This window comes from Leptosomus discolor, chromosome 2 (assembly GCF_034619465.1).
Source record: "Leptosomus discolor isolate bLepDis1 chromosome 2, bLepDis1.hap2, whole genome shotgun sequence".
NCBI classification, from domain to species: domain Eukaryota; kingdom Metazoa; phylum Chordata; class Aves; order Leptosomiformes; family Leptosomidae; genus Leptosomus; species Leptosomus discolor.
Window position 1 is genome coordinate 14632231 of NC_141392.1, and position 24835 is coordinate 14657065.

Here is a 24835-nt window from a genome sequence, read left to right on the forward strand (position 1 = left end):
TGTTCATGATAGCACTACTTTGCTGAGATTTTGTACGCTTGAATCGGGCAACTGAGACTGTAGAAAATTTTAGATATCTCTTTCACCCCTCCCCACCATGTAACTTTCTCATTTCGCCAACTGTCAGATTTTTTTCCTTCTATTTACTTCTTGGACCCCTGCAGAATGCTTCCAGATCTATCAAAAAGACAGCTGCACACATTTTGAAGGGGCATCATAACATGCTGTTTGTCCATCTACGTTTAACTGGTGCCCTGAGATTTCATGGCCTAAACATATTGGAAAATAGTAGTCAGGACAGTAATTTGAACAGAAATACAAGCACAGCATGCTCTTCATATTACACACACACTGATGTTTCATCTACTTAACCCACAGGCCATTCTGAAGGTAATAACATGCTACCTCAAGAGGCTAAGGTTTCATTACATTTTTAAGGACTAACAGGTGTGCCCCTACGGCTTGCCAAAATACTTCATGATGAACTGCAAAACTAATCTGTAAACTCACTGCTCACCCCCTGGCTCGCACTGCACCTGGCTAGTGAAATGGCAATAGCGGAGTTTATGCCCGATCATCCTTGTTCCACTGGCACAGAGCTCAAAGCACCGAGGCAGGTGGTTAATCGACACGTCACTAGGAAAAAAAAAAAAAAAGTCTTATGACCTTGAATGTAAGTTACCTAAAAGTGAAAAAGAAAGCTCCTGCTCATTATCCCCATGCAGCAGTTCTGTAGAAACTACCCAGAGCATCAGAGTAGTTGCGCTCAGACACGGATTAAGGTCAGACAAGCTTTCAAGTATCTATTTGGCCTTGTTTATATGGGTCCTCGCAGGCCCTTCGCTTTCTGAAGTGCCTCGAAGGTGCCATCAGAGCCCCCTGCCACCTGCCTCCCCTCAGTTCTCTTGCCAGCCAGGCCTTTACTCTCTAAAGTGTGCATCTGGTGAGACTGAAGCCTGATCGCCTTTCACACACGACAACACAAAAGCGGCGACACCCCGCCCCCCGCTTTTACTGCTTTGATCCCCGGCTTGCCTACCATATGGCATGTCTAAATATGGGGTCTGTGCGGATACAGGATTTTCCACAAATACGCTTTGGTAACGCGGCACGGCGTTACAGGTAACGACTTTTCTGGTTTGGGGCCGGCACAGGGGAGAGCGGGCTCCGCCAGACCGGGGTCCACCTCCGCCGTACCAAGCGCTTGAGGAGGCCTCAGGCGCCCTCCCGGGGCCGCCTGTGCGCCGGCGCGGTGGGCCGCGCTACCGGCGGGGCCGGGCCGGGAGGAGGAGGAAGAGGAGGAGGGCACTGGGCATGGCGGCACCTGCGGCGCTGCAGAGGAGCGTGGTGTCCCCCACGGGCAGGCACACCGCCTCCCTCATCTTTCTGCACGGCTCAGGTGGCTGCTCCCCCCAACCTTCTCTCCCCTGCAACCCCGGGGCGCGGGGAAGGGGGCAGGGAGGCCGCCCCGGGGGAGGCCGCCCTCCGACCGCGGCGCCGGGGTAGCCGCCGCCGCCGCCGCGGCCGCCTCCCTCCTCCTGCGCGGCGGGACCCTCCTGGCAGCGCGGCGGAGGGGGAGCAGGGTTGGCCCCCTCAGTCCGCGGCAGCCCGGTGCTGCGTGAGGGGGGTCAGCGGGACGGGTCCGTCGGCACGGCAGCCGCCAGGCTGGGCGTCGCTGGGAAGCGAGGAGGAGGGGGGTGAGGTGTCCCTGTCCCTGCGGCTGTAGCCTCCCCTGACTCCCCCTGGGGACAGCGCGGCGCTGGCCGGGAAGGAGGAGTCACCTGTGGGAAAGCGGTGTGTGTGCGCCTGGGCCGGGTCTAGGGCTGGGGCCTGAGGTGTGTGTTTTAGGGATGGTGTCGTTATGCGCCAGCCTGGCTTCGTTCGCCGTGAGAAGAAACGTGTTCCGGCAGATACTCTCTTGATCCCTCCACTTTAAGGCTAGCCACATACGAAGGATAAGTTTCATAATTAAAATGGCTCTTGGCGTTTTTAGGATCAGACAGAGTACTGTTGTTGCCTTTTAAAAGTCAGTATTGATAGACTGACTGCTTCTTGTTCAGGAGGGACCTGGCCATGTCCAAACTGGCTTCGTGGCCACCATTGGCAGAAGGTAGTTACCTGCGTCAGTGACCAGTCCGAGGGCAGGAGGGGAATGTGTATTTTATTGGGTTTTTTCCTTAACGGTTATTTCTAACCTGCTAAATAACAACAACAAAGTCCACATGACTTAAAAAAAAAAAAAAACAACACACAAACAAACACCAGTGATCATAGGTCTTTTTAGATCAAGGCCTTGGGAATCAATTCTGTTGACCTATCCGTGTGCGTAGGGCAACATGCTCAACTCACTGTCTCCTTGTTTTGCTTTTAGCTGATGCTTCTGTTAGTTCAACAAAGATGTACGTGCTTATTAAATCAGTTTCATTTTTATAATCTAGTTTAATTTTACTTTTCTCACATTCTGTGAGGTAAAGAATGAAAGATTGCTCATAAGATATGTTCAGCCCTCTTGTTAATGCTAATGCTTTATTGCTTGAGGAAATAATTTTCTCTCATGTTGGAGGAGTAGGGGAAGATTATGGTTAGAGGTTGATTCCACATGTGGTTAAAGTACTCTACAATTTTTCATTTTTAATATGATTTCATTCATAATGTTTGCAATGGGAAGCACAAGGGTGCTTTTATTTGGTTTTGTTTAGCAGCTCTGCAGAACAGAACTTAAAACAGAAGTAGCCGCAGTGCCATTGCTGTGGGCTGGCCAGTAAACCTGAATTGTAAACCTTCTGTACAGCACTTGTGATGGAAAGTGGCACTCAGATGGCACGAATCCATTTTGTTCATAATGCTTGCTCCAGACAAATTATAACAAATGGAGAATGTAAATGCAAAATGGTATAGAAAAATATTAGAAAGTTCCCAGTACTGTACATCAAATTTAGATAGAAGATCTATTTGGTAGCTCAACAGGGAAGGCAAATGGACATAACAAATATATAATAATTTTTTAGACTTAGGTTTACAACTTTGCGTGTTGTAACACGCACAGAGTCATAAAATTGTTTAGGTTGGAAAAGACTTAAGATCATCAAGTCCAACCATTAACCTAGCACTGCCAAGCCCACCACTAAACCATGTCCCTAAGCACCACATCTACTTGTCTTTTAAATACCTCCAGGAATAGTGACACCACCACTTCCCTGGGCAGCCTGTTCCAGTGCTTGACAGCCCTTTTGGTGAAGAATTTTTCCTAATATCCAGTCTATGTGTTACATGTTGTTAAGTTTAAACTTCGCACAGAAAGAAAATTTGGAAATGCAAACTGTATTTGAAAGGAAGATAGTTCATATTTTACTTGAGGAGGGGGAAAAAGATAATGTTGCTGCCACTAGTCTATTTCAGGTTTGTAAAGGGACATAAAGCATAATAGTCTGTGGGTTGTTTGCTTCCTTTTAGTGTTCAGAAGAACATACAGTGCAAAAATCTAAGAACGGCCTGAATGACAATCCTTTCAGAAGGTTGTTGGGTTTTTCTTGGTGTCATAGTCTCCTCACGTTCTCCCTCTCCTCCAAATTCTGTTCTTACCAAATCGAAATGTATTACCTCTGCCTGCAAGTGCTCACAGCGGTTGCACAGCTTTTGGACCACGGGGACTCTTGACACACAGGTCATAGTCAACTTCTCTCTTACTTAATGAGTTTTCTGAACTTTGCTGGACAAACTAACTTCATTAACTGTGAATGTTTCTGCTGATCTTGCTAAAGCCTAAGAAATGTGAATAAATAATTTGTTTAAGATGTGTCCTGCACCATTAAGCAGTTTGTAAAGACCTGAGTACGTCCTGGTTCTGTAAGCGTTCAGATAGTTGCTTAGGTTGACCTACCTGAGGGTGGGTCCTGTGCAAGTATTTGCAAAGCCTAAACTTTTGCTTTCTAGCTGAAAGGAGTGTATAGACAAAAAAATGTTTGTTCCTCCTCCTTAAGATACATTGTTCATAAATTAGGTGGCAGCAACCCTGAGGAAACTCTTGCATGTCAAGAGTGTCTGCTAAGAATCAGAGGTGTACTTGGACTTCAGACCATACTACCCACATAAGCAAAGTGCTTGTGGGAATGTGTTCTGAAGCATCCAGTTAAAGATGTAACTTTGATTTTATTGTTTAACGTAGCACAGGGTAAGATTTGTGTCAATTTTGCAACCCTGTTGCTTACTTGTCACTTGGAGTATTTAAGTCAAACAGAACTTCATGGTTACGCCATTTGTGCTCAACAGAAAAAAAAAAAAGCTGGGTTTGGATCCTTCTTACCTTCTGTTTGAATTCTGAAGATGCATTAATTTTATGTGTAAATAAAGATCACTGGATTTTGTTTGAGTGCTAAAGCAAGAGCAAGTCTTCTCCGTTGGGTAATTGTAATCATTGTAACAATAAATTGGTTTATTCAAGTGACATTCAGATGAACCCATGTGACGTGGCTGTAAGCCTGGCTTAGGGCAGTGATTTTTTTTCCTTATGGTTTGGCCGTTTTATTGAAAAGAATAGAGTGAGTTCTAAAGTCAAACTGACCAACTTGTGATAAAGTAGTAGAGAATACTGTTAACTCAGATCAGCAGTTTGACTTGACAGTATGTGTGAGCCTGGACTTCAGTGAAGACTAAAGCCCTATGGCACGAGTGGCAGTAGTGAAATTCCAGTTTGCTGAATCATCACCAAATTTTTAGGTTGAGTGTTACTCCATGTTGTATTACTGCCTACTAGCAACCATATTCCTTGATGGGCCAGTTTCCTGAAGCTTGAGGCATTGTTTAACTTTCATGGGAGACGTGTGTGCATGCTGTTCAGAAGGATGGCAGTGAAGTTATAGTTGAAGATATCAGTGATGCAAAGACAAGCTCTAGAAACTGTCTGGTGTATATATGTATATTTGTTTGGAAGGAACACATGCCGCCTGCAGAGGAATTCATCCTGTGTATCTGTTCATAGCACTTCAGTCTGCAGGGGGTTTGGCAATAGGCCAAGTTGATACAACTAGGAAAAAACACATTGAGAGTTGGATCTCAACTAGCTTTCAAACGGAATTGTGCAATTAAGGTTTTTGAGAAGCCTGCCAGGTATTTTAACCCAAACTCATCACTTGACCACTTCTATAAAACATTGTGTGTGTTTGATACTTCCTTTAAAGCCTACGTCTAATGTTAGCGTAATTAAATGTGAAGATCCTTTTTATTGCTCTTGACTAGGTTTTAAAGTGGGTTAACATAAAATTCTGTAGTAAAAGTAATTGTCTTTTCTAAGGGAGCAGCAGGTATTTTATCTCACTTTTTAAGATGTTCATTGGGATTTTTTGTTTATCACAGTTATCAGCAAATAAGGTAAGTTGCAAGTAAGAGGTAAGGCCTTGTGCCTGATTAGGAGGTACTTAAGCCATTGCATGTGGTAAAGTATTTATTAAACTTACACTGTAGGACCTCAGGTAGTCTGTTTCTAAGAAGTTTTGAGTGCACCTTCATTGGAAAGGGGATTTAGGTTATTCTAGGAAATTCTTTTTTAGCATTTTGTAGGATTAACTTTTGTGATATAGAAATTAGGTCAATCTGATATAAATATATGTGACATTGTACAGTTTTCTTTCTAAATGCACAGAATAATTCTTGTTGTACTCTTCTGTGTGATACAGGTGATACTGGTCAAGGAGCAAGAAGATGGATAAAACAGATTTTGAATCAAGACATGTCTTTCCAACATATAAAAGTAATTTACCCAACAGCTCCTGCCAGGTATTGTTTAATATAGTTTAACTGTAGGATTAAATTACTCTGTTCCAGTACTGTAAAATACGCTTGTGAATATTCGTACAGACTGTCATACTTCCTTATTCTTTCTCATGCATATGCTTTTGGTAAAACTGGAGCTCAGCGGTGCATTGCTGTCCAGGGACTGTGATTTTAAGTGGTTAAAACTCTAAATTGTTAAGACTTCACAAGTCACAGTCTCTAATTCAAATGCGGGTTTTGTTCTCCTAACATCTTACCATCTCGTTGATGTAAACAGAAGATGATACTCCAGTGTGGTTATAATGGCATTGTAGAGCCGTGTTCTGGATCATAATCGTGCCTATATTAACTCTCATAAATTAACGACTAATATACTCTGTTGTATTTAATGCCAGGTTTCAGTTCTGAAGGTGGTCAGTTTTTTTGGCAAGTAGAATATGAAAGATCTTCAGCTGCTGGATAGAGGACTAGGAGTTTAAAATGACACATTTCTTCTAGTTTGAATCGTGACCCTCTGTTTCAAAGAGAATTGAGTTCAACGTTCACTGTAGGCACAAATCTTGTTATTAATGACACTGTGTGTTCAGTAGTAGACTGGAAATATAGATAAGAATGTTTACCCCTGGGAATTTGAAAGTTAACGAGGCTAAATTTAAAGGCTAAAAGTTGGACACCTACCTCCATATTTAGCTGTCTAAAGTCATGGCTTTATATTTCAGAGAAGTTTAATTTTTCTTAATATAAATTCATTTTGAAGGAGCATGTGGCTCTAAGTTAGGAAAATGTTTCCTTGAAAGGTAATAGGGTTTAAGTTTCTTTCTGAATTTGTGCGTAAGTGTGGATGAATGCTGAAAGGAAGAGGAAATTGTGACATTCTACACGGACTTTCGAGGTACAGAGCTTTGAAAGTCAGAAAAAAATTTCTTAGAGGGTATAAACAAGTATAATAGCAGATTTTGTCTCGCACTCAGTAATACGTGGAAAAAAAAAAACCCCAACCTTTCCTTGACCATGTATTTTTATGATCTACTTAGGCAGGAAAAGCAATTGAGAGATTGCAGTGTGAATGTACTCACTGTGTTACAGAAAAATCAAGCCCCTAAGTGGAAGTCTTTGAGGCAGTGTGTTTTGGGTTAGTAGGTAGTGGGTATGATTTTCTGTAAATAATGTGCTCATTCCTTCATTGATGACAGGCTAAAGTGATGCTAGAGTTATCAGCGGCACATCACACGTACTGATGGGCTCTATTTCTTCCCTGTCAACACTGCAGGTACTGGAGAAATGCAGGAGGTTTTGCTTCTCTGTGAAACAATCTTTCTTCACATTAGATGCAGCCAGAGCACCTCAGACCACATCTGTTAGGCTCGTGCTTCACTTTTCCATCCCACTGCACTTCTAGGGTCCAATCCTTTTCTCATTTGTTTTGATTTCTTTGGATAACTACAGATGTAAACTAAGTATAAATGATTAAGCATCGGGATCTCCTGACTAAAATGGGTGGCAGTTATGGGGAATTTGTTTTTGTCTTAAGCCTTTGGATTTTAGTACTTTGATAAACAGATGGGAAGGAAAGATGCTGTTGTAATTACAAGATGTGAATGAACAGTTAATTCCACTCTTTTTTTAAGTTGAGGTCACTCTTATTCTTCTCTAGAGCAGATAGAGATCATGCATGAGTTGATTCAGAAATGGTTTCTAGCAAAACTGATAAGTTATACATTCAAAGAATAAAAAATACCCACACTCTTTGTCTTTGACTGGCAACATGAAGTACACTTGGGAATATTAGTGTGCAGCCCTGGGTTGCTCATAAGCACCATTAGCTGACATAGTGAAATAAAACAGATGCCCTTATGTACAATAATGTTTGCCACTGTTTGCAGCAATGCTGAAGTGAAGTTTGTAAAGATACGTGTTATTGGTTGACACTGAAACAACAGAAGCCTTTACAGACCCATTTTGTGTTGTTTTGGCATTCAAGTCCAAAGCACACTATGTTTTTTGAAACATTTGTAATGGTTGCTCTCCTTTCTTCCACAGAAAGGAAAAACAAGGCCTAGAGCATCCAAACTTGAATGGCAGACATTAAAATACTAATATCTGCATTAGGAACTTGAATATATGGTCTGATTTTATGTGTATGTGTGTGTATGTATATATGTTTTGATAAGAATTCCAAATGCTTCTGGCACCAACATGGGAATTCCGCATCCCTGATAATGAAACCTATAGATAGATGGTTATGGGTGTGCAGATATGCTGAAGAAGGTTCTGATCCAGTCTTTGATCATGTAGAGACAAAGTGATATGCTGGTGGAAAGCTATGCTAATGTCATTGAGAGTCTCTGTGGGTGTCACAACCTGCCACTGCATTGTCAATTGTAGGAGCAGAGTGCAAAGCTTGCCATCAGGTTTTGACACTGATAATGAAATCAAAAGAAAAGCTTGAATTTAGGCAAGACCATACCTAGGATTGCTTGGTTAATACGTTCTTCTGGCAAAATGATGTTAATGTGGGTGTAGTGCATACTCTATGAACTCCTGTTTTTTCCAGCATAACTTACCACATACACATTGAACACTGTACATCAAAGTAGTTACACAAGTAAAAGAAGGTTTGATAATAGAACTGCATTACTAGAGGCTTTGGCAGGATAAACTGCAGGTCAGGAATACCTCTTCATGTTTTTGATGGATATAGTTCTTCTGATAGATAGATCTATAGATTTAGTCTTACACGTTCTTCACCTCTATTAAATAAGAGTTCTGAAAAGCAGTGGAATTCACATTTTGCAACAAAACACCTTTTTTTTTTATTTCTTTGTGGAGGATGGGTGGGGCTTATATTTACGTTTTGTCAAGATTTTATCCTTGGCACTGAAACATACATATTCTTCATTTACTACAACATCAGAGGTTCAAACATATTTTGATTCAAGGGTCAATATGTTTGAAAATTATTTTGGAAAACCAGCCTATCATAATCTAGAAGAATTCTAAAACATGTTCTCTGGCTTCACTAGCCTTGATTTCAGCAAACGCTAGGGTAAAAGCAATAGAACATTACTGAACTACATTTTAGAAAAATGTTTTTTACTAATCTCTGTAGGTCTCTGTAAAAAGTTACACATTTAATTTAATCATTTTTATAATGTGTAACGTCTATGTAGAGAATGATCACCGAATGTCCCCTGGACAGATAAAGAGTTTGCAACATTTTGTCACACTCATCCCCTGTCACTTTTGAAAGAGTCCTATGATTCTCATATTCATTTGTTTGCTGAGGAAAAATAACAGGATGTAGTGCATTTTACTATTAAAAAAGAAAAACTTGCAGAATTTTGAAGTAAAATGCTTACTGTAAAAAGCATGCTTAGATAAAAAAGGGAGAAATATGTAAATTTGAAGTCTCAGTGTGATATAGTAAGAGTAGAAGCACCTGGATTTGTAATATGTTTGAAAATTAAACACACATAGCTGGGGCATGCAAATTTTGCTTTAAAAATGAGAATTTTTAGACATTGCTTACAGAGGTTTTGTTTTTTCCTCTGTAATGTAGGCAACTGGGATACTTAAAAAGGAGTACAGAACTTGTTCTAATAGGTTGTTCTAACTTTAGCTTTCTTTCGGGATCAGTGCTTCTGTACATATATTAAACTTGTTAAACACAACAGAATTCTATTTCCTCTCCCTTGTAATGCCTATGAATATCTTTAATTAAAAAAAAACCCAAAACCTCAAATTGTAGTCCTAGCAGCTGATGCAATCCCTAAAGCCACGTCTACAGTAATAGTTTGAAAGGAAAGGGTTTCCTTTTTCCTTTTTTATTTGGGTCAGGATGGCTACAGCTTTAAATACTGTTTCAGCTGCTACAACTGTGACTTAAACATTAGGTTTCTATTGAGTTTCTAAATCAGAACTGAATACCACCCAATTTAACCTTTTTTTTTTTTTTTTAATAGAAAGTGATAGTTTAAATTGGCATTGCAGGAGCTAACGTGGTAAAGTTAAAACCATTTAGGCTCCGCTTGTTTTAATAAGTATACCTTACCTTCTATAATTCCCTTAAAATATCTAGGTCAAAGATTCTTTGCGTTGCCTAGCATTCCATTCTGACAGTCCTCTTTTGCAAGATCAGAAGGTAAACTATAAATACTTTTTGGGCTATTTTGTGGATCTTTTTGACATTCACTCAACATACCTTTCTGTGGCCAATAAGTCTCTATGCAGAGTTTGTTGTCTGTGTTGTTTTTTTTTTTTTCTTTTCCTAATTTATTCTGATTTCCCTTGTCTCTAAGTGTGTGGCTGGTAAGGACTGCTCAGCATTATGTGGCCTGGTACTCCATCCTTTCACCTAAGTTCAGATCTGTGCTCAGTTCATGGGTGGAAATGAGTTTCATCTTGTCGTAGTCCCCATTTGGCTCTATCACAAAACCACCAGACAGTTTGGCACCATTCAGCTACATTGGCAGCCTCTGCCTGTGAGAGGCCTAGGATTGGAAAAGCAGCAGGGGTACTGCAGGTCAGACTGGAGATGGATTGGCGGAGCTGTGTAGGGGAGCGTGCACCGTGCCTATCATACTATTTTTGGCTCAAGCAAATGTTATTAATCCTTCACTTTTGTAAGCCCTAACCTCATTCATAAATTTAACACAAAGAAGTCTTTTTGGAGGTGGAAGTTTAGAGGGACAAATGGGAAGGGTTTTGGTTGGTATCATGGGGTGGTTCTTTCATCTCCCTCTCTTAAGCAGAAATTTAACATTTTCTGCATAATAATGATGGAAGCGTGCTTGAATGAACTTCATATTTTCCTTTTATTTCTTCTCTTGTATTAGGTGAGGAAAACATGGGTATGCATACATGTAAGGCTTACATCATACACTAAATACCATGTGGAATGCAATAAACACTTCTGAGAGATACTTTAGTCATGCTGGGGGAAAACAAAGTGGAACATGATGATAATAATCCTGTATTTCTAATCCCTTTAACTACATCACACTCTTAGCCTTCCTTTCGTTTTCCTTCTGTCAGCCATTTTCCAATACAGAAGAATTGGAGACGGTGTTTTTTATATGGTCCCGTCACCAAGCGGTTGTGGGGTTCTAAGTCATGTGTCATTCTGTGCTCTTGCTTTACATCTTTTTGGAGGTTTCTAGCTAAGAGCTAGTGTCATCCATGTTGTTTGCCATAAGCTTGTGGAAGATACCACTTTGAATTTTGGACTGTCTTTCAAAGCCCATAATGGAGAACTGATTTAGATTGGACTCCGGATTACCTCCTGCCACTTTCAGTCAGTTCATAACGCAGCCACTATTAGCTGGTTGCTGAGGAATTGGCAGCGTGTAGACAAGGTAATTTATGGTCTTCTCAACCATAAAACTGTTGCCATTTCTCTGATCAGTACAATCCCCATGATTTACACACACACCCCCCCCCCAAAAAAAAAAAAAAAAAGAAAAAGAAAACCAAAACCAACCCAACAAACCAACAGAAAAAACCAAACAGAAACAAACTCAGAATTTCTCCTGTTGAGTTTTATGTTAGCTTCTCTTGCTGTTTCCTTTGTCTTGAATGAGTATGGTTTGTCCCAAGTGACAAAACCTGTCAGCATAGTATTTGCTACATGTAACCATTCTGTACTGGCTCAGTTAGCTCCCATTTCAGGCAATGTACATCCAGAACAACTCTATCAAAAGCATTTGCATGTGGTTGAGTGAACAGGCACAGCCTTTTCTGAGAACAGCCAAAATTACTTCTCATGGAGATGACTCTTGCCTTCCTTTTAATTTTTTTTTTTTCAAGTATACTTCCAAGTTTAAACTGTTTGCATTTCTGACACATCTTATGCTCTGTTGCCATACTGCAAATCTTTGTTGTTAAGATATGTTTAACCTCAGCTTTAATGTAAGATATACCTTGGTCTAGAGCTTTAAAGTATACTTCTGATTTGAATAGGTGGATTCTTTGTCTTCCTCCTCTTTTCTTTTAAATTTCACTTTCTGCTTCAAGCAGGTAGTGAGAATTAAAAAGCAGAATTATGAACTAGATTTTCTATTGTGTACTAATATTAAGCAGTGAGATAATGCTAGGAAAGAATTTGAGAACGGGGAGTAACTTTACTTTCATTGGAAAAGCCTGCTATCAACTTTAAGAGAGTCAAGACTTGCTTCTAGAAGCATACAATGTTCTGGGTTGGAAGGGACCATTAAAAGCCATGTAGTCCAACCCCCCTGCAGTGAGCAGGGACATCTTTAGCTGCATCAGATTGCTCAGAGCCCCGTCCAACCTGACCTTGAATGTTTCCAGGGATGGGGCTTCTACAACCTCTCTGGGCAGCCTGTTCCAGTGATTCATCACCCTCATTGTAAAAAAATTTCTTCCTTATATCTAGTCTAAATCTACCTCTTTTAGTTTAAAACTATTAGCCTTTGTCCTATCACAACAGACCCTGCTTAAAAGTTTGCCCTCATCCTTCTTATGGGCCCCCTTTAGGTACTGGAAGGCCGCTATGAGATTTCCCTGGGGACTTCTCTTCTCGAGGCTGAACAACCTCAGCTCCCTCAGCCTTTCCTCATAGGAGAGGTGCTCCAGCCCCCCTGATGATTTTTGTGGCCCTCATCTGGACTCGCTCCAACAGGTCCATGTCTTGTACTACGGACTCCAGAGCTGGATGCAGTACTTCAGGTGGGGTCTCAGCAGAGTGGAGTAAAGTAGAACTTAAGCAGTCTGGCAGTGTGCTTTGTAGATTTTCTCGAACGGAATGTACAGTCTTCCAAAAGACAATATTACAATGTCTCATGTGACTCTGTGCCTCCTAACTGAGAGTTGATGGGTTTGGGAAGGAAGCAAAAGTGAGGATTTCAAAAATTCTGATCTTTCTCTTTCTTTATTTGAGTCTTGAAGCCTAACTTGACTATAAATTCCCAGTTTTGTCTGACATCTCAGGAAGTTCCGTCTGGAACTTCAAGAAAGCTGTAAGCCAGCACCAGTGGTCTAGGTTTTATGTGACTGCATTAGCAGGGTGATCATAGTGCTGAATGTGAAGGCAGTGATACAATTGTGCATCAGGAGAAAGAGTTGGGAGAAGAGTATTTGCTATTTATCAGCATGCTGTCTGCTACTCCTATGTTTCCTATTTAAAGCAGTTAGCAGTGCTGGCCTGTCTTTTAACTTAAAACGTTGGACAGGGACAGTGATTTATTGGATAACTAACAAGAGCACCTGTAGTTTTATGTGAATTGCTGTGCTAATAGCATCATTTTGGAGATAGAATTTGGCATGGTTTTGATCTGAATTTGCACCTTGTGTATCGTCATGTGGTTGCTTTCCATGTCTGTTAACTTAACATAATTTCAAACTATTTAGCACAATTCTAACTGTGATTAAACAGGTCTGGAGTATATAATCCATGCTTCAGGAAGGTAGAAAAAGATTGTGTTATTGCTTCCTGCTTTCATGATATTTTCCTCTTTAGCACAAAACTTATATTAGCAGAAGCTAACCTGTCTTGAGTTTGTGAAAACTTGAATGATCTGTATTATGTTGAAACTTTGCAGAGAAATCAACAGTGAAAATTACTTCTATTTGAATACATGTTTAAAAGATTGAAAGGATGAGAAATACTTACAGAGATATTACAGGATATGTTTTCCTTTTGAGACATTCAAATATTAGGTGTGTGCGATCTTCTTGAAACTGCAGTCTCATGCAAGAAGTGTATGTGTGAGAAAACAATCATAGATCAATGCGCACCCTTAAAAAATAAGACCTATAAAGTAATCATGAAACACTCTCTAGAGGGATTTGAGGATGTCGGGAAGCATTTTAAAGATTCTTTTCCTCAGAGTGCCTTCTTTTTCTTAAATGCTGTTTGATATTAGCCATGTCTTCTTTACGTCGTCTTTTCTCTTTATTTTTAAGAGTTAGTTCAATTCATAGGAAATTGTGTTTCAAATGTGTCTTAAAAATAGGTAGAAGTTTGGGAGTTGGATATACTCAGAGAGAAGGTTCTTGATTCATGTTTTCTTACACAGATTTGGATCTTTTGTGTGCTCCAGAGCAAGCAAAACAAAAACACACATCCTCTTTAAAACAAAATAAACAACAACGAAATCACACAACTTGGGGGGCTATATATTTTCATACTGAGTTTCAACAGCACACGTGTTAGAGACATGAGACTTTTTTTATAGTACCATTTAAAAAAAAGGAATAAAAAAAGTGAGGCACAGAGGAAAAAATCATGAGGACTAATGTTATAACTTCTGATTGAACTTGGGAAATCAAAAAATCCAGACTTAAAGCTGACCATTTGTTCTGACACTCACCTTTACTGACCGTACTGATATTACTGGTTGGAGTTTTCACTCCATTCTGTATTTCAGGCCAGACTCTCGTGTAACGTAGGTTTGGGGTTTTTTTTATTATTTTTTCTTTTGTGGTTTAATTGTATGAAAAATTTTTGTGCTGTATTCTTGGAGCTGTACAGATGGTTCCATGCCAAACATATTTGTTTACCGTGGTAATGTCTGAGTTGTAGTGTGCCAGCTAATAAAGGGATTTATTTAAGGAACAAGGTGAATGACTAAAACAGATGTGCCAGTTTGGTCTACCATTGAAAGAATCTTACTTCTCAGCTTTATGTAAAGGTTATTTTTAATGCATTTCTGAGAAATCAAGAGTGGTTACAAGGATGTTTTTGAGACAGCTGAAAGCATCTTGTCCATTTGCTTGGAGGTCTTCTCCTGGGGCCTCAAGACACATTAGTCTTTCATCTGTCTTACTGATGAATTTGCAAAGACAGCAGGTGAAAGTCCTGAGTTTTGACATCTGATCAAGTATTATAATCTCATCATGGATTTTTTTCCTGTTTATAAATTGTATGGATCTGTCTTTCAGTTGTGGGGAAGTTTGTTTTAATATTTCTGTATAGTAAATGTAAATTTCTGTAATGGGATACAGATCTGTATCTTCAGTCTGTGGAAATCCTGGATCAACCTGCTGTAATAATACTAAAACCTTACACATCTTTTCTCACACAAATATAAGGTACTCTGGTTTTACTAGAAAATTAAGCACTCTGGCTGCTAAGCATTTTAACCAGGATTGATGTAAAAGTGTTTGAGGGAAGTTAAAACAGTGAATTAAAAGCTGTTTCCCCAAGTACTTAGTCTGTTGCACATCACATCATCCAAGTGACTTCCAGAAGCTCCACTGATTCCACTGTTGATATTTTTGACTGGGATGTCTCCTCTTAGAAATTGACTTTTGGGAATTAGAGATTTGTAATCTTGTTTCTTAGGTGTTGATCAGTTCATTTGGGACGAATCCTGGAGACAGTGGTAATACTAAAGAGAAGTTAAAAAAAAAAAATAAAAGAAAAGCAGAAGCATTGTAACAATGTTTTTCAAACTTAGCTTTAGCTTGTTGGGTGTACAAAATATGTCCACTGCATTTCGTTCAATTTAGGAGTTACCTTTTTTTAATAGACAAGTAAGGACTAACTTGAAAAAAAAATTATTGTTAATTCCAGTGCTTAAGTATATGGTTTGTTTTGAGTTAAGCGAATGAGGGGCTACTTAAGACACACACTGTGCTGAACTTGACCAGATACTTGTATGCCATTTTGAAAAGTAGTAATTTTAGGTACTTGTTCCTGAAGCTGTGCTCAAAAAGATGAAACAGTGCAGTCTGTCTGTACCTGTCTTGTTGCTGTTGCCTCTTTCTTTATATTTGGCTTACCAGCTTTTAAATCATGGACTTTATTTCATGTTCATGGCACTGAGCAGAAGAAAATCTGTGTTCTTTCTTTTTTTACTTGAGTGACTGAGTAATGCACATAGTATACTGCCTCTTGAACGCTTGTACTAGTGGCAGTATTTCTGGTTTAGATAGTCATTTACATATGTGAAGCCTCTCTGTATTAATAAAGGCAGAATTTATTCCTTCATTAAGAGTAATTGAAATAGTGGCTTTCTCATTTTAGGTTAGTTGTGTTTTTGTTTAATCCTAGTACGGAAAAAAATCCAGAGAGAGCACAGAAGTCAATGTTAGTGTTTTCCATGGGTTCCCATCCACATAAATTTATCAAAGGCTGCCTGTTTGTAGGCAATGGTTGTAATCTGATCTGATCTTAAGTGAAAATTACAAATGTGCCCCCTGATTAAACATTGCAATTAAGGATTTCAGGGGGATTGGTTTTGAGATGAAGCATCAATCTCATAGCAGTATGTTTGGTATTAAATTGTAGAGAAATTGCAAGGCAATTAGACCACCTTTCTTGGGATTTCAGGGCTCTATTTGTCTTCTTTATTTAAAAACAAAGAAAAGCCTGCTTTGAATTGTAGCTTACATGATTATCTGAGGTTTGGGCAGTGTGTTAAAGCACTTAAAATACTAATCTAACAACAGAGTATTATGGCAGGGGGGGTATCATGTCTCTAATTTGTGTCTGTGTGTCAATCCAGTAAGCACATGGCATTTCTTCTGGTTATTTTTATGAGATACCTGCACCATTGAGGCTGTATTTATTTAAGAAAAAGACAAATTGAGAGAATGAAGACATTTTTAAAAATACCTAGAGGTTATAACACCTGTCTCCTGACAATTTCGACAAGAATGAGACAACTGAAGCCCATAAAGTTAGCTCCTGCAAAGCTGTCTTGTTTAGCAGTTACTTCAGTTTGTCCTATTCCAAGGTGAATTTCAATGCTAACTTTGCTTAGGATTAAGAACCTCTCAACAGAGTTAAGATTTAAAATGTTTACCTGACCTGATCAACCTTGACATTGAACTGACTGAAACTTGCATTTTACATGGCTTCCAAAGGCTGACTTCATTCATGAAGGACCATGTTTTGAATGCAAGGAAATGCAGTGTGACTGGATGTAAGTTGAGTTAGACCTGAAAGAAGTTCCTTCTCTCCTTTGCTGGAGAGATGCTGAAATTTTATTTATCATGTATGCTGAAGTCTTTTGATCTTATGCTTGGTTAATCAATTGTTTTCTTTCTTTCCACCACTCCAGGCCATATACACCTAAGAAAGGAGCCTTTTCTACTGTGTGGTTTGACAGGTATAAGATCTCTAATGACTGTCCAGAACACATTGAAAGTATTGATTCTATGTGCTGGAGACTTACAGACTTGATCAACGATGAAATTAAAAATGGTATTGCAAAGAACAGGATACTAATAGGTAAGAAAGACTTATTTTTAATGTGTTAATTTTAATAATTTTTTATTGTTAAGAGATCATCTCCTTTGAATTTACTCCTTCCTGAAAGCTCATGAGCGTGCCTTGCAATGGCTGAACAGCCTCTTCAGCAGCCAATCCTCGAGAATATTGAATCATTATTCAAACCTGTATCAGGTGGGGAAGGTGGCTAACTGTAATCAGTGTCCTCAAGAATGTAACTTACAACTGTTTTTTGTTGTAAATAGTAATTTGTAATAGTTATTTTAAATCCAGAGTGGGCAGTGATTTACTGGAAAAAGTACATATTTTTACTATTTCCTTTTAGCCCTTTTCAAGGGTGGCAAAGTGTATTTTCTCAAAACGACTTGTATTTTGAAGAGTGGAGATGTAGCATATAAATAATCATGAGCTTTTCCTTACTGCTCTAATAATTCTGTCTTAAGTTAATTCATGGGGAAAACATCTGTATGTTACACATCACTAAAGATTAACACTTGATAACAAATGAAGTATTAGCTGTCATAGTTCATATGTGTCTGTCTTCCTGTCCCTCTTAATTTCCATGAATTTCCAGTAACTTTCACAGTACCTCTGTGAAATAGATAGTGGGATACTGAGGCACAGGAATTGAGGGCAATGGAGTAGCTTGTGTCGGAGAGGGAATGAGAATTCACGAGTCCTTGGCTCCCTGTCCCATCTCTAGACCACAAACTATTTCAGCTTGGGGAAAAACCTCTTAATGTGGGAACTTATAGATTTATGACCAACTGAGTCATGCCATCAAAACCCTGCGTGGTGGAGCCACTACCATTCAGCCTAAATGTTTTTTTGGTCCAGCCCCATGTTGCTCTTTGAAGGCCTGTTTACTTTCCCTTTGTGGCTCATTGCCCTGGCTGCAGAATGCATTGTTTTGGATGGCTGTCAGCACAGTCTCTTTGATCTGTTTTTCCTGTCTTATACCTGCTGGCTTGGAAACAGCTGAAGAAGTGCAGGTGCTTTTCTGTAGAGTGAGCTGGGAGATGTTCTGTGTATGGATCCAACTTGCTACTAGGCTTTTCTACTTTCTCTGTAGCCTTAAAAATTAGAACTAGTGAGACTGTGTAGTATGAGTGCTGTTTTACAAGTCATAAGCAGAGTAAGGAAGTTGGTATGCACCGATTGTTTCAGCCCATAGATTCTTTGGAAGTCCCCATCTCTGTGTGTTTGCATTCCTCATGTGTAAATCAGAAATAAAATTACACTTACTTTCACAAGAGTGAGAGCTTTGTTTTCAGGCTTCTAGAGTAAGGCAGTGTTTCCTTGCCTCTGTGACAGAGACTACACGCATACATCCCCCAGTTGAGCCTAGTATTTGTGCAACAAGCAAAATAAGGCAGCCCTGAATTAGCTCCATCCAAAGTGCAGAGGGCACGCATGTGGATGCATAAGAAATTTGCCAGTGGAAGATGAATTGTGTCACTTGTGGCTGCACAAGATTAAGTGGTTTTCCACAAGAACTTTGTGCCTTCTCTGCACTGGTTTTGATGATTAACCAGTGTGTGATGCAGTAGAGAAAAAAGCTTAGAGATCCTGTAAGGTTTCTGTGCATAAAGGTTGGGTTTACTATCAGTTTGAGTCAGCCTAATGTGACATTCTTAGTTGATTTAGATGACTTTGTGCAAATGATTGCCCGTCTTCTGGCATTGTTTCTTACAGGAAATTAGGAATTCTGGGAAGGCACCTGACAGCTTGATAACATTGTTGATCAAAAAAGAATATGAGGCCAAGATTTGGTTATGAAGATATAGTCAGTATGTCTGCACCAAGCTATAATGTCTACTGGAAAAGGATAAATGGATGGCCTGAAATTTTTCTGAGTTTGGGAAAGATTGGTGTACAGGAGATAATGGAAGATATGGGCACTTGCTTAGAATGTCAAAGAATTAAGTCTTGCCAGATCTTTTTAGATTTCTCTTTGAAAAAGTCATGAATATTCATCTGGTAAAAGAAGAAGAGGTTTGAGGTAACAGGTGGGGAGTAGACAGTGGATTTGTGACTGCTGGTACCATAGTGTTGGAGGAGGCAGTCTTCTTGAGGTGAAGGGAAAAATACAAGAATTATAGCAGAGAAAACCATGGTGAAATATTTCCTCAGTGCATTCAGTGGTGTTGAGTCATGTTGGAGACCGATAATGGGAACGGTACGTATCTTATTAGGGAAAGTAGAGACAAAATAATTGAGAGAAGAGACTGGAGGACTCGGAAGTCTGTGAAGAGCAGTGGGGGCCTTTTCAGGTAGGTCACAGAAGCCAAGAGAGCAGAGCAGTTGCATGAAGAGTTAGTTACAGGGAATGAAGTGGTTGTTAAAGAGTTAAGGAGAACGGGGTTGTTGGACTGTCTGTTTTGTAATGAGTGGGAGTTCTAATGAGTGGAAAGAAGACAAAATGAGTATGAGGAGGGTAACAAGATTGAAGGTTATGGTTTTATATGGAATAGCAGACTAGAAATTACAGGCTGAGGATGAGTGTCAGATATTGTTAGAGGAGGGCGAGCGAGGTGTTAGGCAAGCAGGAAGGTGGGTAGCTGCTGACAGCTCAGAGGTGTGGGATAAGAAGGCAAGATCTGAGGGAGCAGTGCGCAAAGGAGAGCGAGTGGGAAGAGAGGGGAAGCGGGAGCAGGCCCTCAAGCAGTGGAAAATGAGAAGCCAGACACCCAGTGTTCTGGGGGATGATTCTTCTGGAGCCATTCAAACTTTCCACAAGGCTCAAGGTTGTGGGTACTGTAAGATCATTTGTTCTGAAAGAAATTATAGCCTGCGCTGTTTGTTTCGGTACCACAGTTAGCTCTGAAATCCACAAGCGGCTGCTTGTAGAGCAGAACTCTAAAGCTGAGGATGGAGTCCAGGTTGTGCAATGCCACTCTTTTTCTGTTTAGAAAAATATTGGTGCAGCCTTGTTTTTAACAGCTGCTCTATGAATCTACTTCTAAAGAGTTAAATTACTGAATTTCCTGGAGGTAGATGAAATTTATTATTAAAACCTCCATATCAATTTAGTGTAACAGCCAGCACATAGTAGTACATGGCTCATCTACCCATTCCTATTTCCTGACCGTTTCATGAGTTACTTTCCTATTAATACAGAAGTCTTTTGAAAGAGGTAGACTTCTGGTTCATTATGGTTTGTTTCCCCTGACCTTGGAGGAGGAAGGAAGGGAGACTGGCTGCAATATATAATTATTCAAAAATAATTATATCATCCTCAGAATTTGATAATGGAGGTCACTTTTTAGCCAAACATTCTTGTTGGGTTACTTTACTGGTCTTCCTGGCTAAATCACTTACTGCAAATAATCCTGTAAGTAGGCTTATATTGACTTTGGAGATAAAACATGATGATAAAATTAGTCAAATTCCGACACTTGGAGCTTTGATAGCATCCCTTCTTAAAAACTGGATGTATTCCTTCTTTATAAATGCCTGGATTCATTGCTAAATTAGCAAATAACTAGAGTTTGAAATGTGGGACAATAATTTCTTTTTCTATTTAAAGCTGAGTTGGTTTTCCAGGTGGTGGTGGTTTTGCTTTTTGGCTTTCTTGTGTTTGGTTTGTTGTTTTGATTTTTTTTTTTTTTTTTAACTGCCTCTGTAGTGATAGTGCACTACAAAATAACGCCACTTAGGTGGAAATTACAACAATCTTACTCAACAATATGTTAGAAGCTCTTGAAAGAAATGGCCACTTCATATTTGGAGTGTTCTGATAGCACTCACTTTAGTCAACCACACTTCAGTGAAAGGCAGTCTTTTTGTTCCCTTTTTTTGTTCTTAATTTAGTGCTACTTGCCTCCTTTTACAGGTCACTTTTTGTGTAGTGCAGAAATGCTGATCCAAGCATGTTGGTCTCTGCCACCTGTAGTCACTTGTGTAAGCAGCCAGTGAAAATAAACTTTCCGTAACAGTCCTGTAGATTTGTCTGCATGCCAAAAAATACATGCATGATTCCTGACCCCTTGTACTGTAACAATAACACAAGACACACAACCACTTTTTGTTTATTGCTAGACTTCTTGCATAGCTACTGAACCATGGTGGAAGTAACATGAAAGCTCTGTGCTTCTTGTAAATATTAGCGTTTCCATCTCTCTCAGTGTGTGAGAGAATGGGATGGGGAGGAAGTATCTTGGCTTTGACATCGCAGAGAAAGAGGATTCTGTAAATATGGGAAGATAAAAAAGTCAACAATAAATCGTTAAAATGTAGGGCAAACCAATTCACCTACAATCTTGGTATTTTATGTCTTTCACTTCTAAGTCTATTGCTGTCACTCATCCTGTCTTGTATCTTCTGTCTTTATTAGAAAAACGTGGTCTTTTGTTTAGAGGCACTTAACTGCCTTGCTCTCACAGAGTAAATTCATGGGTTTATATTGTTTTTTGTCACTGCAATTCAAATGACATTACTCTTCTGTACCACCCATTATGTGGCTTTGTGCTTTATCTAAATTACGCCAATGAGATGCTGGGCTCAAAGCGTTACCATTGGTCCATCTCCTCCGTAGTATCAGTGAACGTTTCATTCATTTTCCGTGTGCCAGTGTAAATTTGTGTTGCATTTGCACTGCTTGTTTGCACCTGAACTGGCTATTTATTTTTCTTTTGGATCTCTACTATTCTTTTTACTTCCTAATGTACAAGGAAGAGACATTAACAAATGAATGTTTCTATTTCTTTCATAAATTATTTTAGTAGGAGTTACAAATGCTCATAATTTTAACCAGAGTAGGATCCACCACTTGTTTCCCAGCACTTGATGGTGTCTGTATTAATGTATCTAGAAACGATGGTCTCTGAAAGGCAACACATTCTCAGTTTTGATCTGCATGGTGAATGACAGGCTTAGCAAATAATAGTGAAGATTAGGAGTAAATAAGGCTCACAGCAGTAGAACCAAAAATAATTCAATCATGATATTGTCATCACATATTATCATCAGATAATGGCTTTGGGAAGAAATTAATTATAAAGTGAATTGAGTTCTGATCTTTTCAGCCTTAGTAGAGACTCTGTTGAGAACATATGCTTGCTCATCTTTAATGAATGCCTGAGTTCAGTGCAAATTTAAATGGATGGATGGGCTTTTAGAATGCTTGAGGATCATGTGTAGACATGCCACAGGGTACACATTAACCCATACTTTCTTCACAGTCGTGCCTACACGGTCATAGAAGAGTGAGGCTTAACAGCATTCACTAGTCCATCTTCATGTGTCAGTGCAGGTTCCGCGCTAGGTAAATCCTTACCATTGCTTTTCTGGCTTCTTCTAAAAGATCTCCATTAATGGACAGTTCACAACTTTCCAAGGCAACCCGTTCCTGTGCTTCACTATTCATTTTACAGAGCCTATGTTCTAGTTTATTTTCTGTGATTCAGTTTAAAATCATGAATGCCATGAGCATAAAGAATAGGTTATTCTCTTCCTTTTTCCGTGTTGTGCAGTTATGCTGACTGTAAAAGTGACAGGTAAGTATTGCAGCAAGACTCTGCTGTCATCCTCAAAAACAACCAAGAAAACTCACTAGATAAATAAAGCACACCATAGATTTGATAGAGTAACATCTTAGTAAAATTGATTTGAGATTTGTCATGGGTTTTGTTTTCCTTCTAGTGCTAAAAATTATGATTCCTTAGGTGGACGTGTTTGGGTTCACCTCTGCTACCCTTATCAGTTGAAAATAAAACCATAACCAGTTTTGCTTTTACTGGGAGTTGATATATTAGAAACTGTTGTATACTTGTTTTTACAAGAAAGCAGTAAAACATGTACCACTTACATAGTCATTTCAAAATGTGTTTTGGCTGATGAGAAAGTCAGATAGCAAATGGATTCATGTTCCTAAGAAGAGGAAGTGGCTGAGCCAGTCAAGGGAAGTTGTCTTTGTTCTTGTAAAGACTCAGTTACTGAGTAACAAACAGAATAAAAAAGCTATCAAAGGTGGCAACGATTCATTGCAGTTCTGCTAGTGTCTAAGGTTAGTGTTTCATGAAGTTTCATGAATAGATTAAAAGGAGAAAATCGCTGCTGTGAGGAGATTCACTTGAGACAAAGTACATGTTCGAGCAGTTACACAGGAGCAGTGTTCAGGGCGTTCTGTGGAGAAGGGAATTTTCTGTTCCACCAGTGTTTGTACTCTTCACTGATATTCATATATGAACACTGTTAAATATAATGCTTCCATTCATGGATGAAAAAGGAAGGTCAAAACAGAAAGTCAGCTTCTTCGCAGATGATGTGTAGAACAAGGTTTTGCTGTTACCATTAATAGAAGGTAGATCACAGAAAGTCCCTAGGGATAGTGAAACGTAAACTGAAACATAGCTTTAGGGAAAAATGCCTAATAACAAACTGATTAAAGTAACTCTAAGTTGAAGTATCTAAAGAAAGGAGAAATTGAGAATGGAAAGAAAATGAGGCAAGAGTATATACTGTACTGTAAAGGTAACAGAACTGGCAAAGACAATTGCTAACTATGCTGGTGTAGCCTTACACGACAGCAGAGTATTTGCCTCTCCTTGCACTGTACTGGCACAGGCACTGTATGCTGTAGCATTCATCTCTTGCCACTTTGTTACTAAAGCTGTACTGACAAATTTGAAGAAATACAGGAAAGATAAAGAACAACTACTAGAGAGAAACTAGTGAAGAAATATTGCTTAAAATAAACACCCCAAAACCTGCCCCTACACCCAAGTCTGAATCCTTGTCTCATCAAAGCCTGGGGCTTAGTTTCTCCTTTTCCTCTTCTGGTTCTGTGCTGTAACGAAGCAGTTTCTACCTCTGCCACTAGAGTTCACACGAGAAGAAGTCAAGGTCTGTCTCTGCAAGGAGCAGAAGATCTGCACTCAATGCGGATGACAGAATTCATGCAATAAATGTGATTAATAACTAAAATCTGTTTCCTACAGCTGTGATTTCTAGTGTAGAAAACAGCTTTGATCGTGTTTTAAAATTATACTGGAAAGAACAAAAAAGTGATCTGGTTTGTTGTTTCTTAAGTCCATTTTTGGCCAAATTCACCAAGGCATTTTACACTCAGATCTACATGACGCAGGAAGCAATTGGCAATGTCAAACCTGTGTTTGTTAGAGAGGTGTTTTTTCCTGTAAAGAAGGATGAAAACCTAAAGAGCTTTCTGAACTCAGGAACAGGTCATTGCAGGCACTGAAGTGGAGCATGGGGAGAAGGCAGAGGTTTTAGCATTCTGTGATGTATACAGGACATGAGAGAGAGAGAGAGACTAAATAAAGAAGCCTTTGTGGAAGATAAAGTTAGTCATTTTCTGAGATACAAACCCAAACATTGTTAGACCAAATACAAAGAAATGAATAAAGCTGAAGTTTGACAGTAGATAAATATTTGGTTTCCTGAACTTGATATAATGTTGAAATGTCATCATGGACCAGATTATCGTTTCAGACAGATACAAATGAGGAGCAAATTAATATAAATCAAGATCTTTAGCAGAAGTGAGCTCAAGGTTCTATGCAAACACTTTGATGTTTAAAAGGCTCCTAAGGCCTTTACAAGCTCTGGAAAGAAGATTTTATCAGTGAAAAATGGCAGCTGTGATGAGGGTTTCCATTTTATTCAAGCAGGAATAAATTACATATGAGAAATTTGGTCCCTATTCACTTTGTGTTACATCATCATATGGCTGGGGTTACCTCAACATAGTTACAGATGATATTCCAGCGAAGAATGTTTTGGTTTTAATAAAGCATTGGATGGGAGTTTCCTTCTGATTAAAATTCTTTAATTGGGAAGTGTGACGATCCTGTGATTTCAGGAGATCTTTCTCAACTAGCAAAGCAAGTTACAAGCAGCTTTCTTCTC

The 24835-nt window shown here is 39.3% G+C and overlaps 1 protein-coding gene across 1 annotated transcript in view; it reads left to right on the forward strand.

Annotated features, from left to right (window-relative positions):
• The first annotated feature begins 1314 nt into the window (after positions 1-1314).
• LYPLAL1 (lysophospholipase like 1) overlaps positions 1315-24835 on the forward strand; it is a 28403-nt gene continuing 4882 nt past the window's right edge. Inside the window, exons 1-3 of the mRNA XM_086460748.1 lie at positions 1315-1399; positions 5673-5772; positions 16797-16966. Coding sequence (XP_086316874.1) covers positions 1315-1399; positions 5673-5772; positions 16797-16966 — 355 coding nt within the window. The remainder of the gene's footprint in view (positions 1400-5672; positions 5773-16796; positions 16967-24835) is intronic.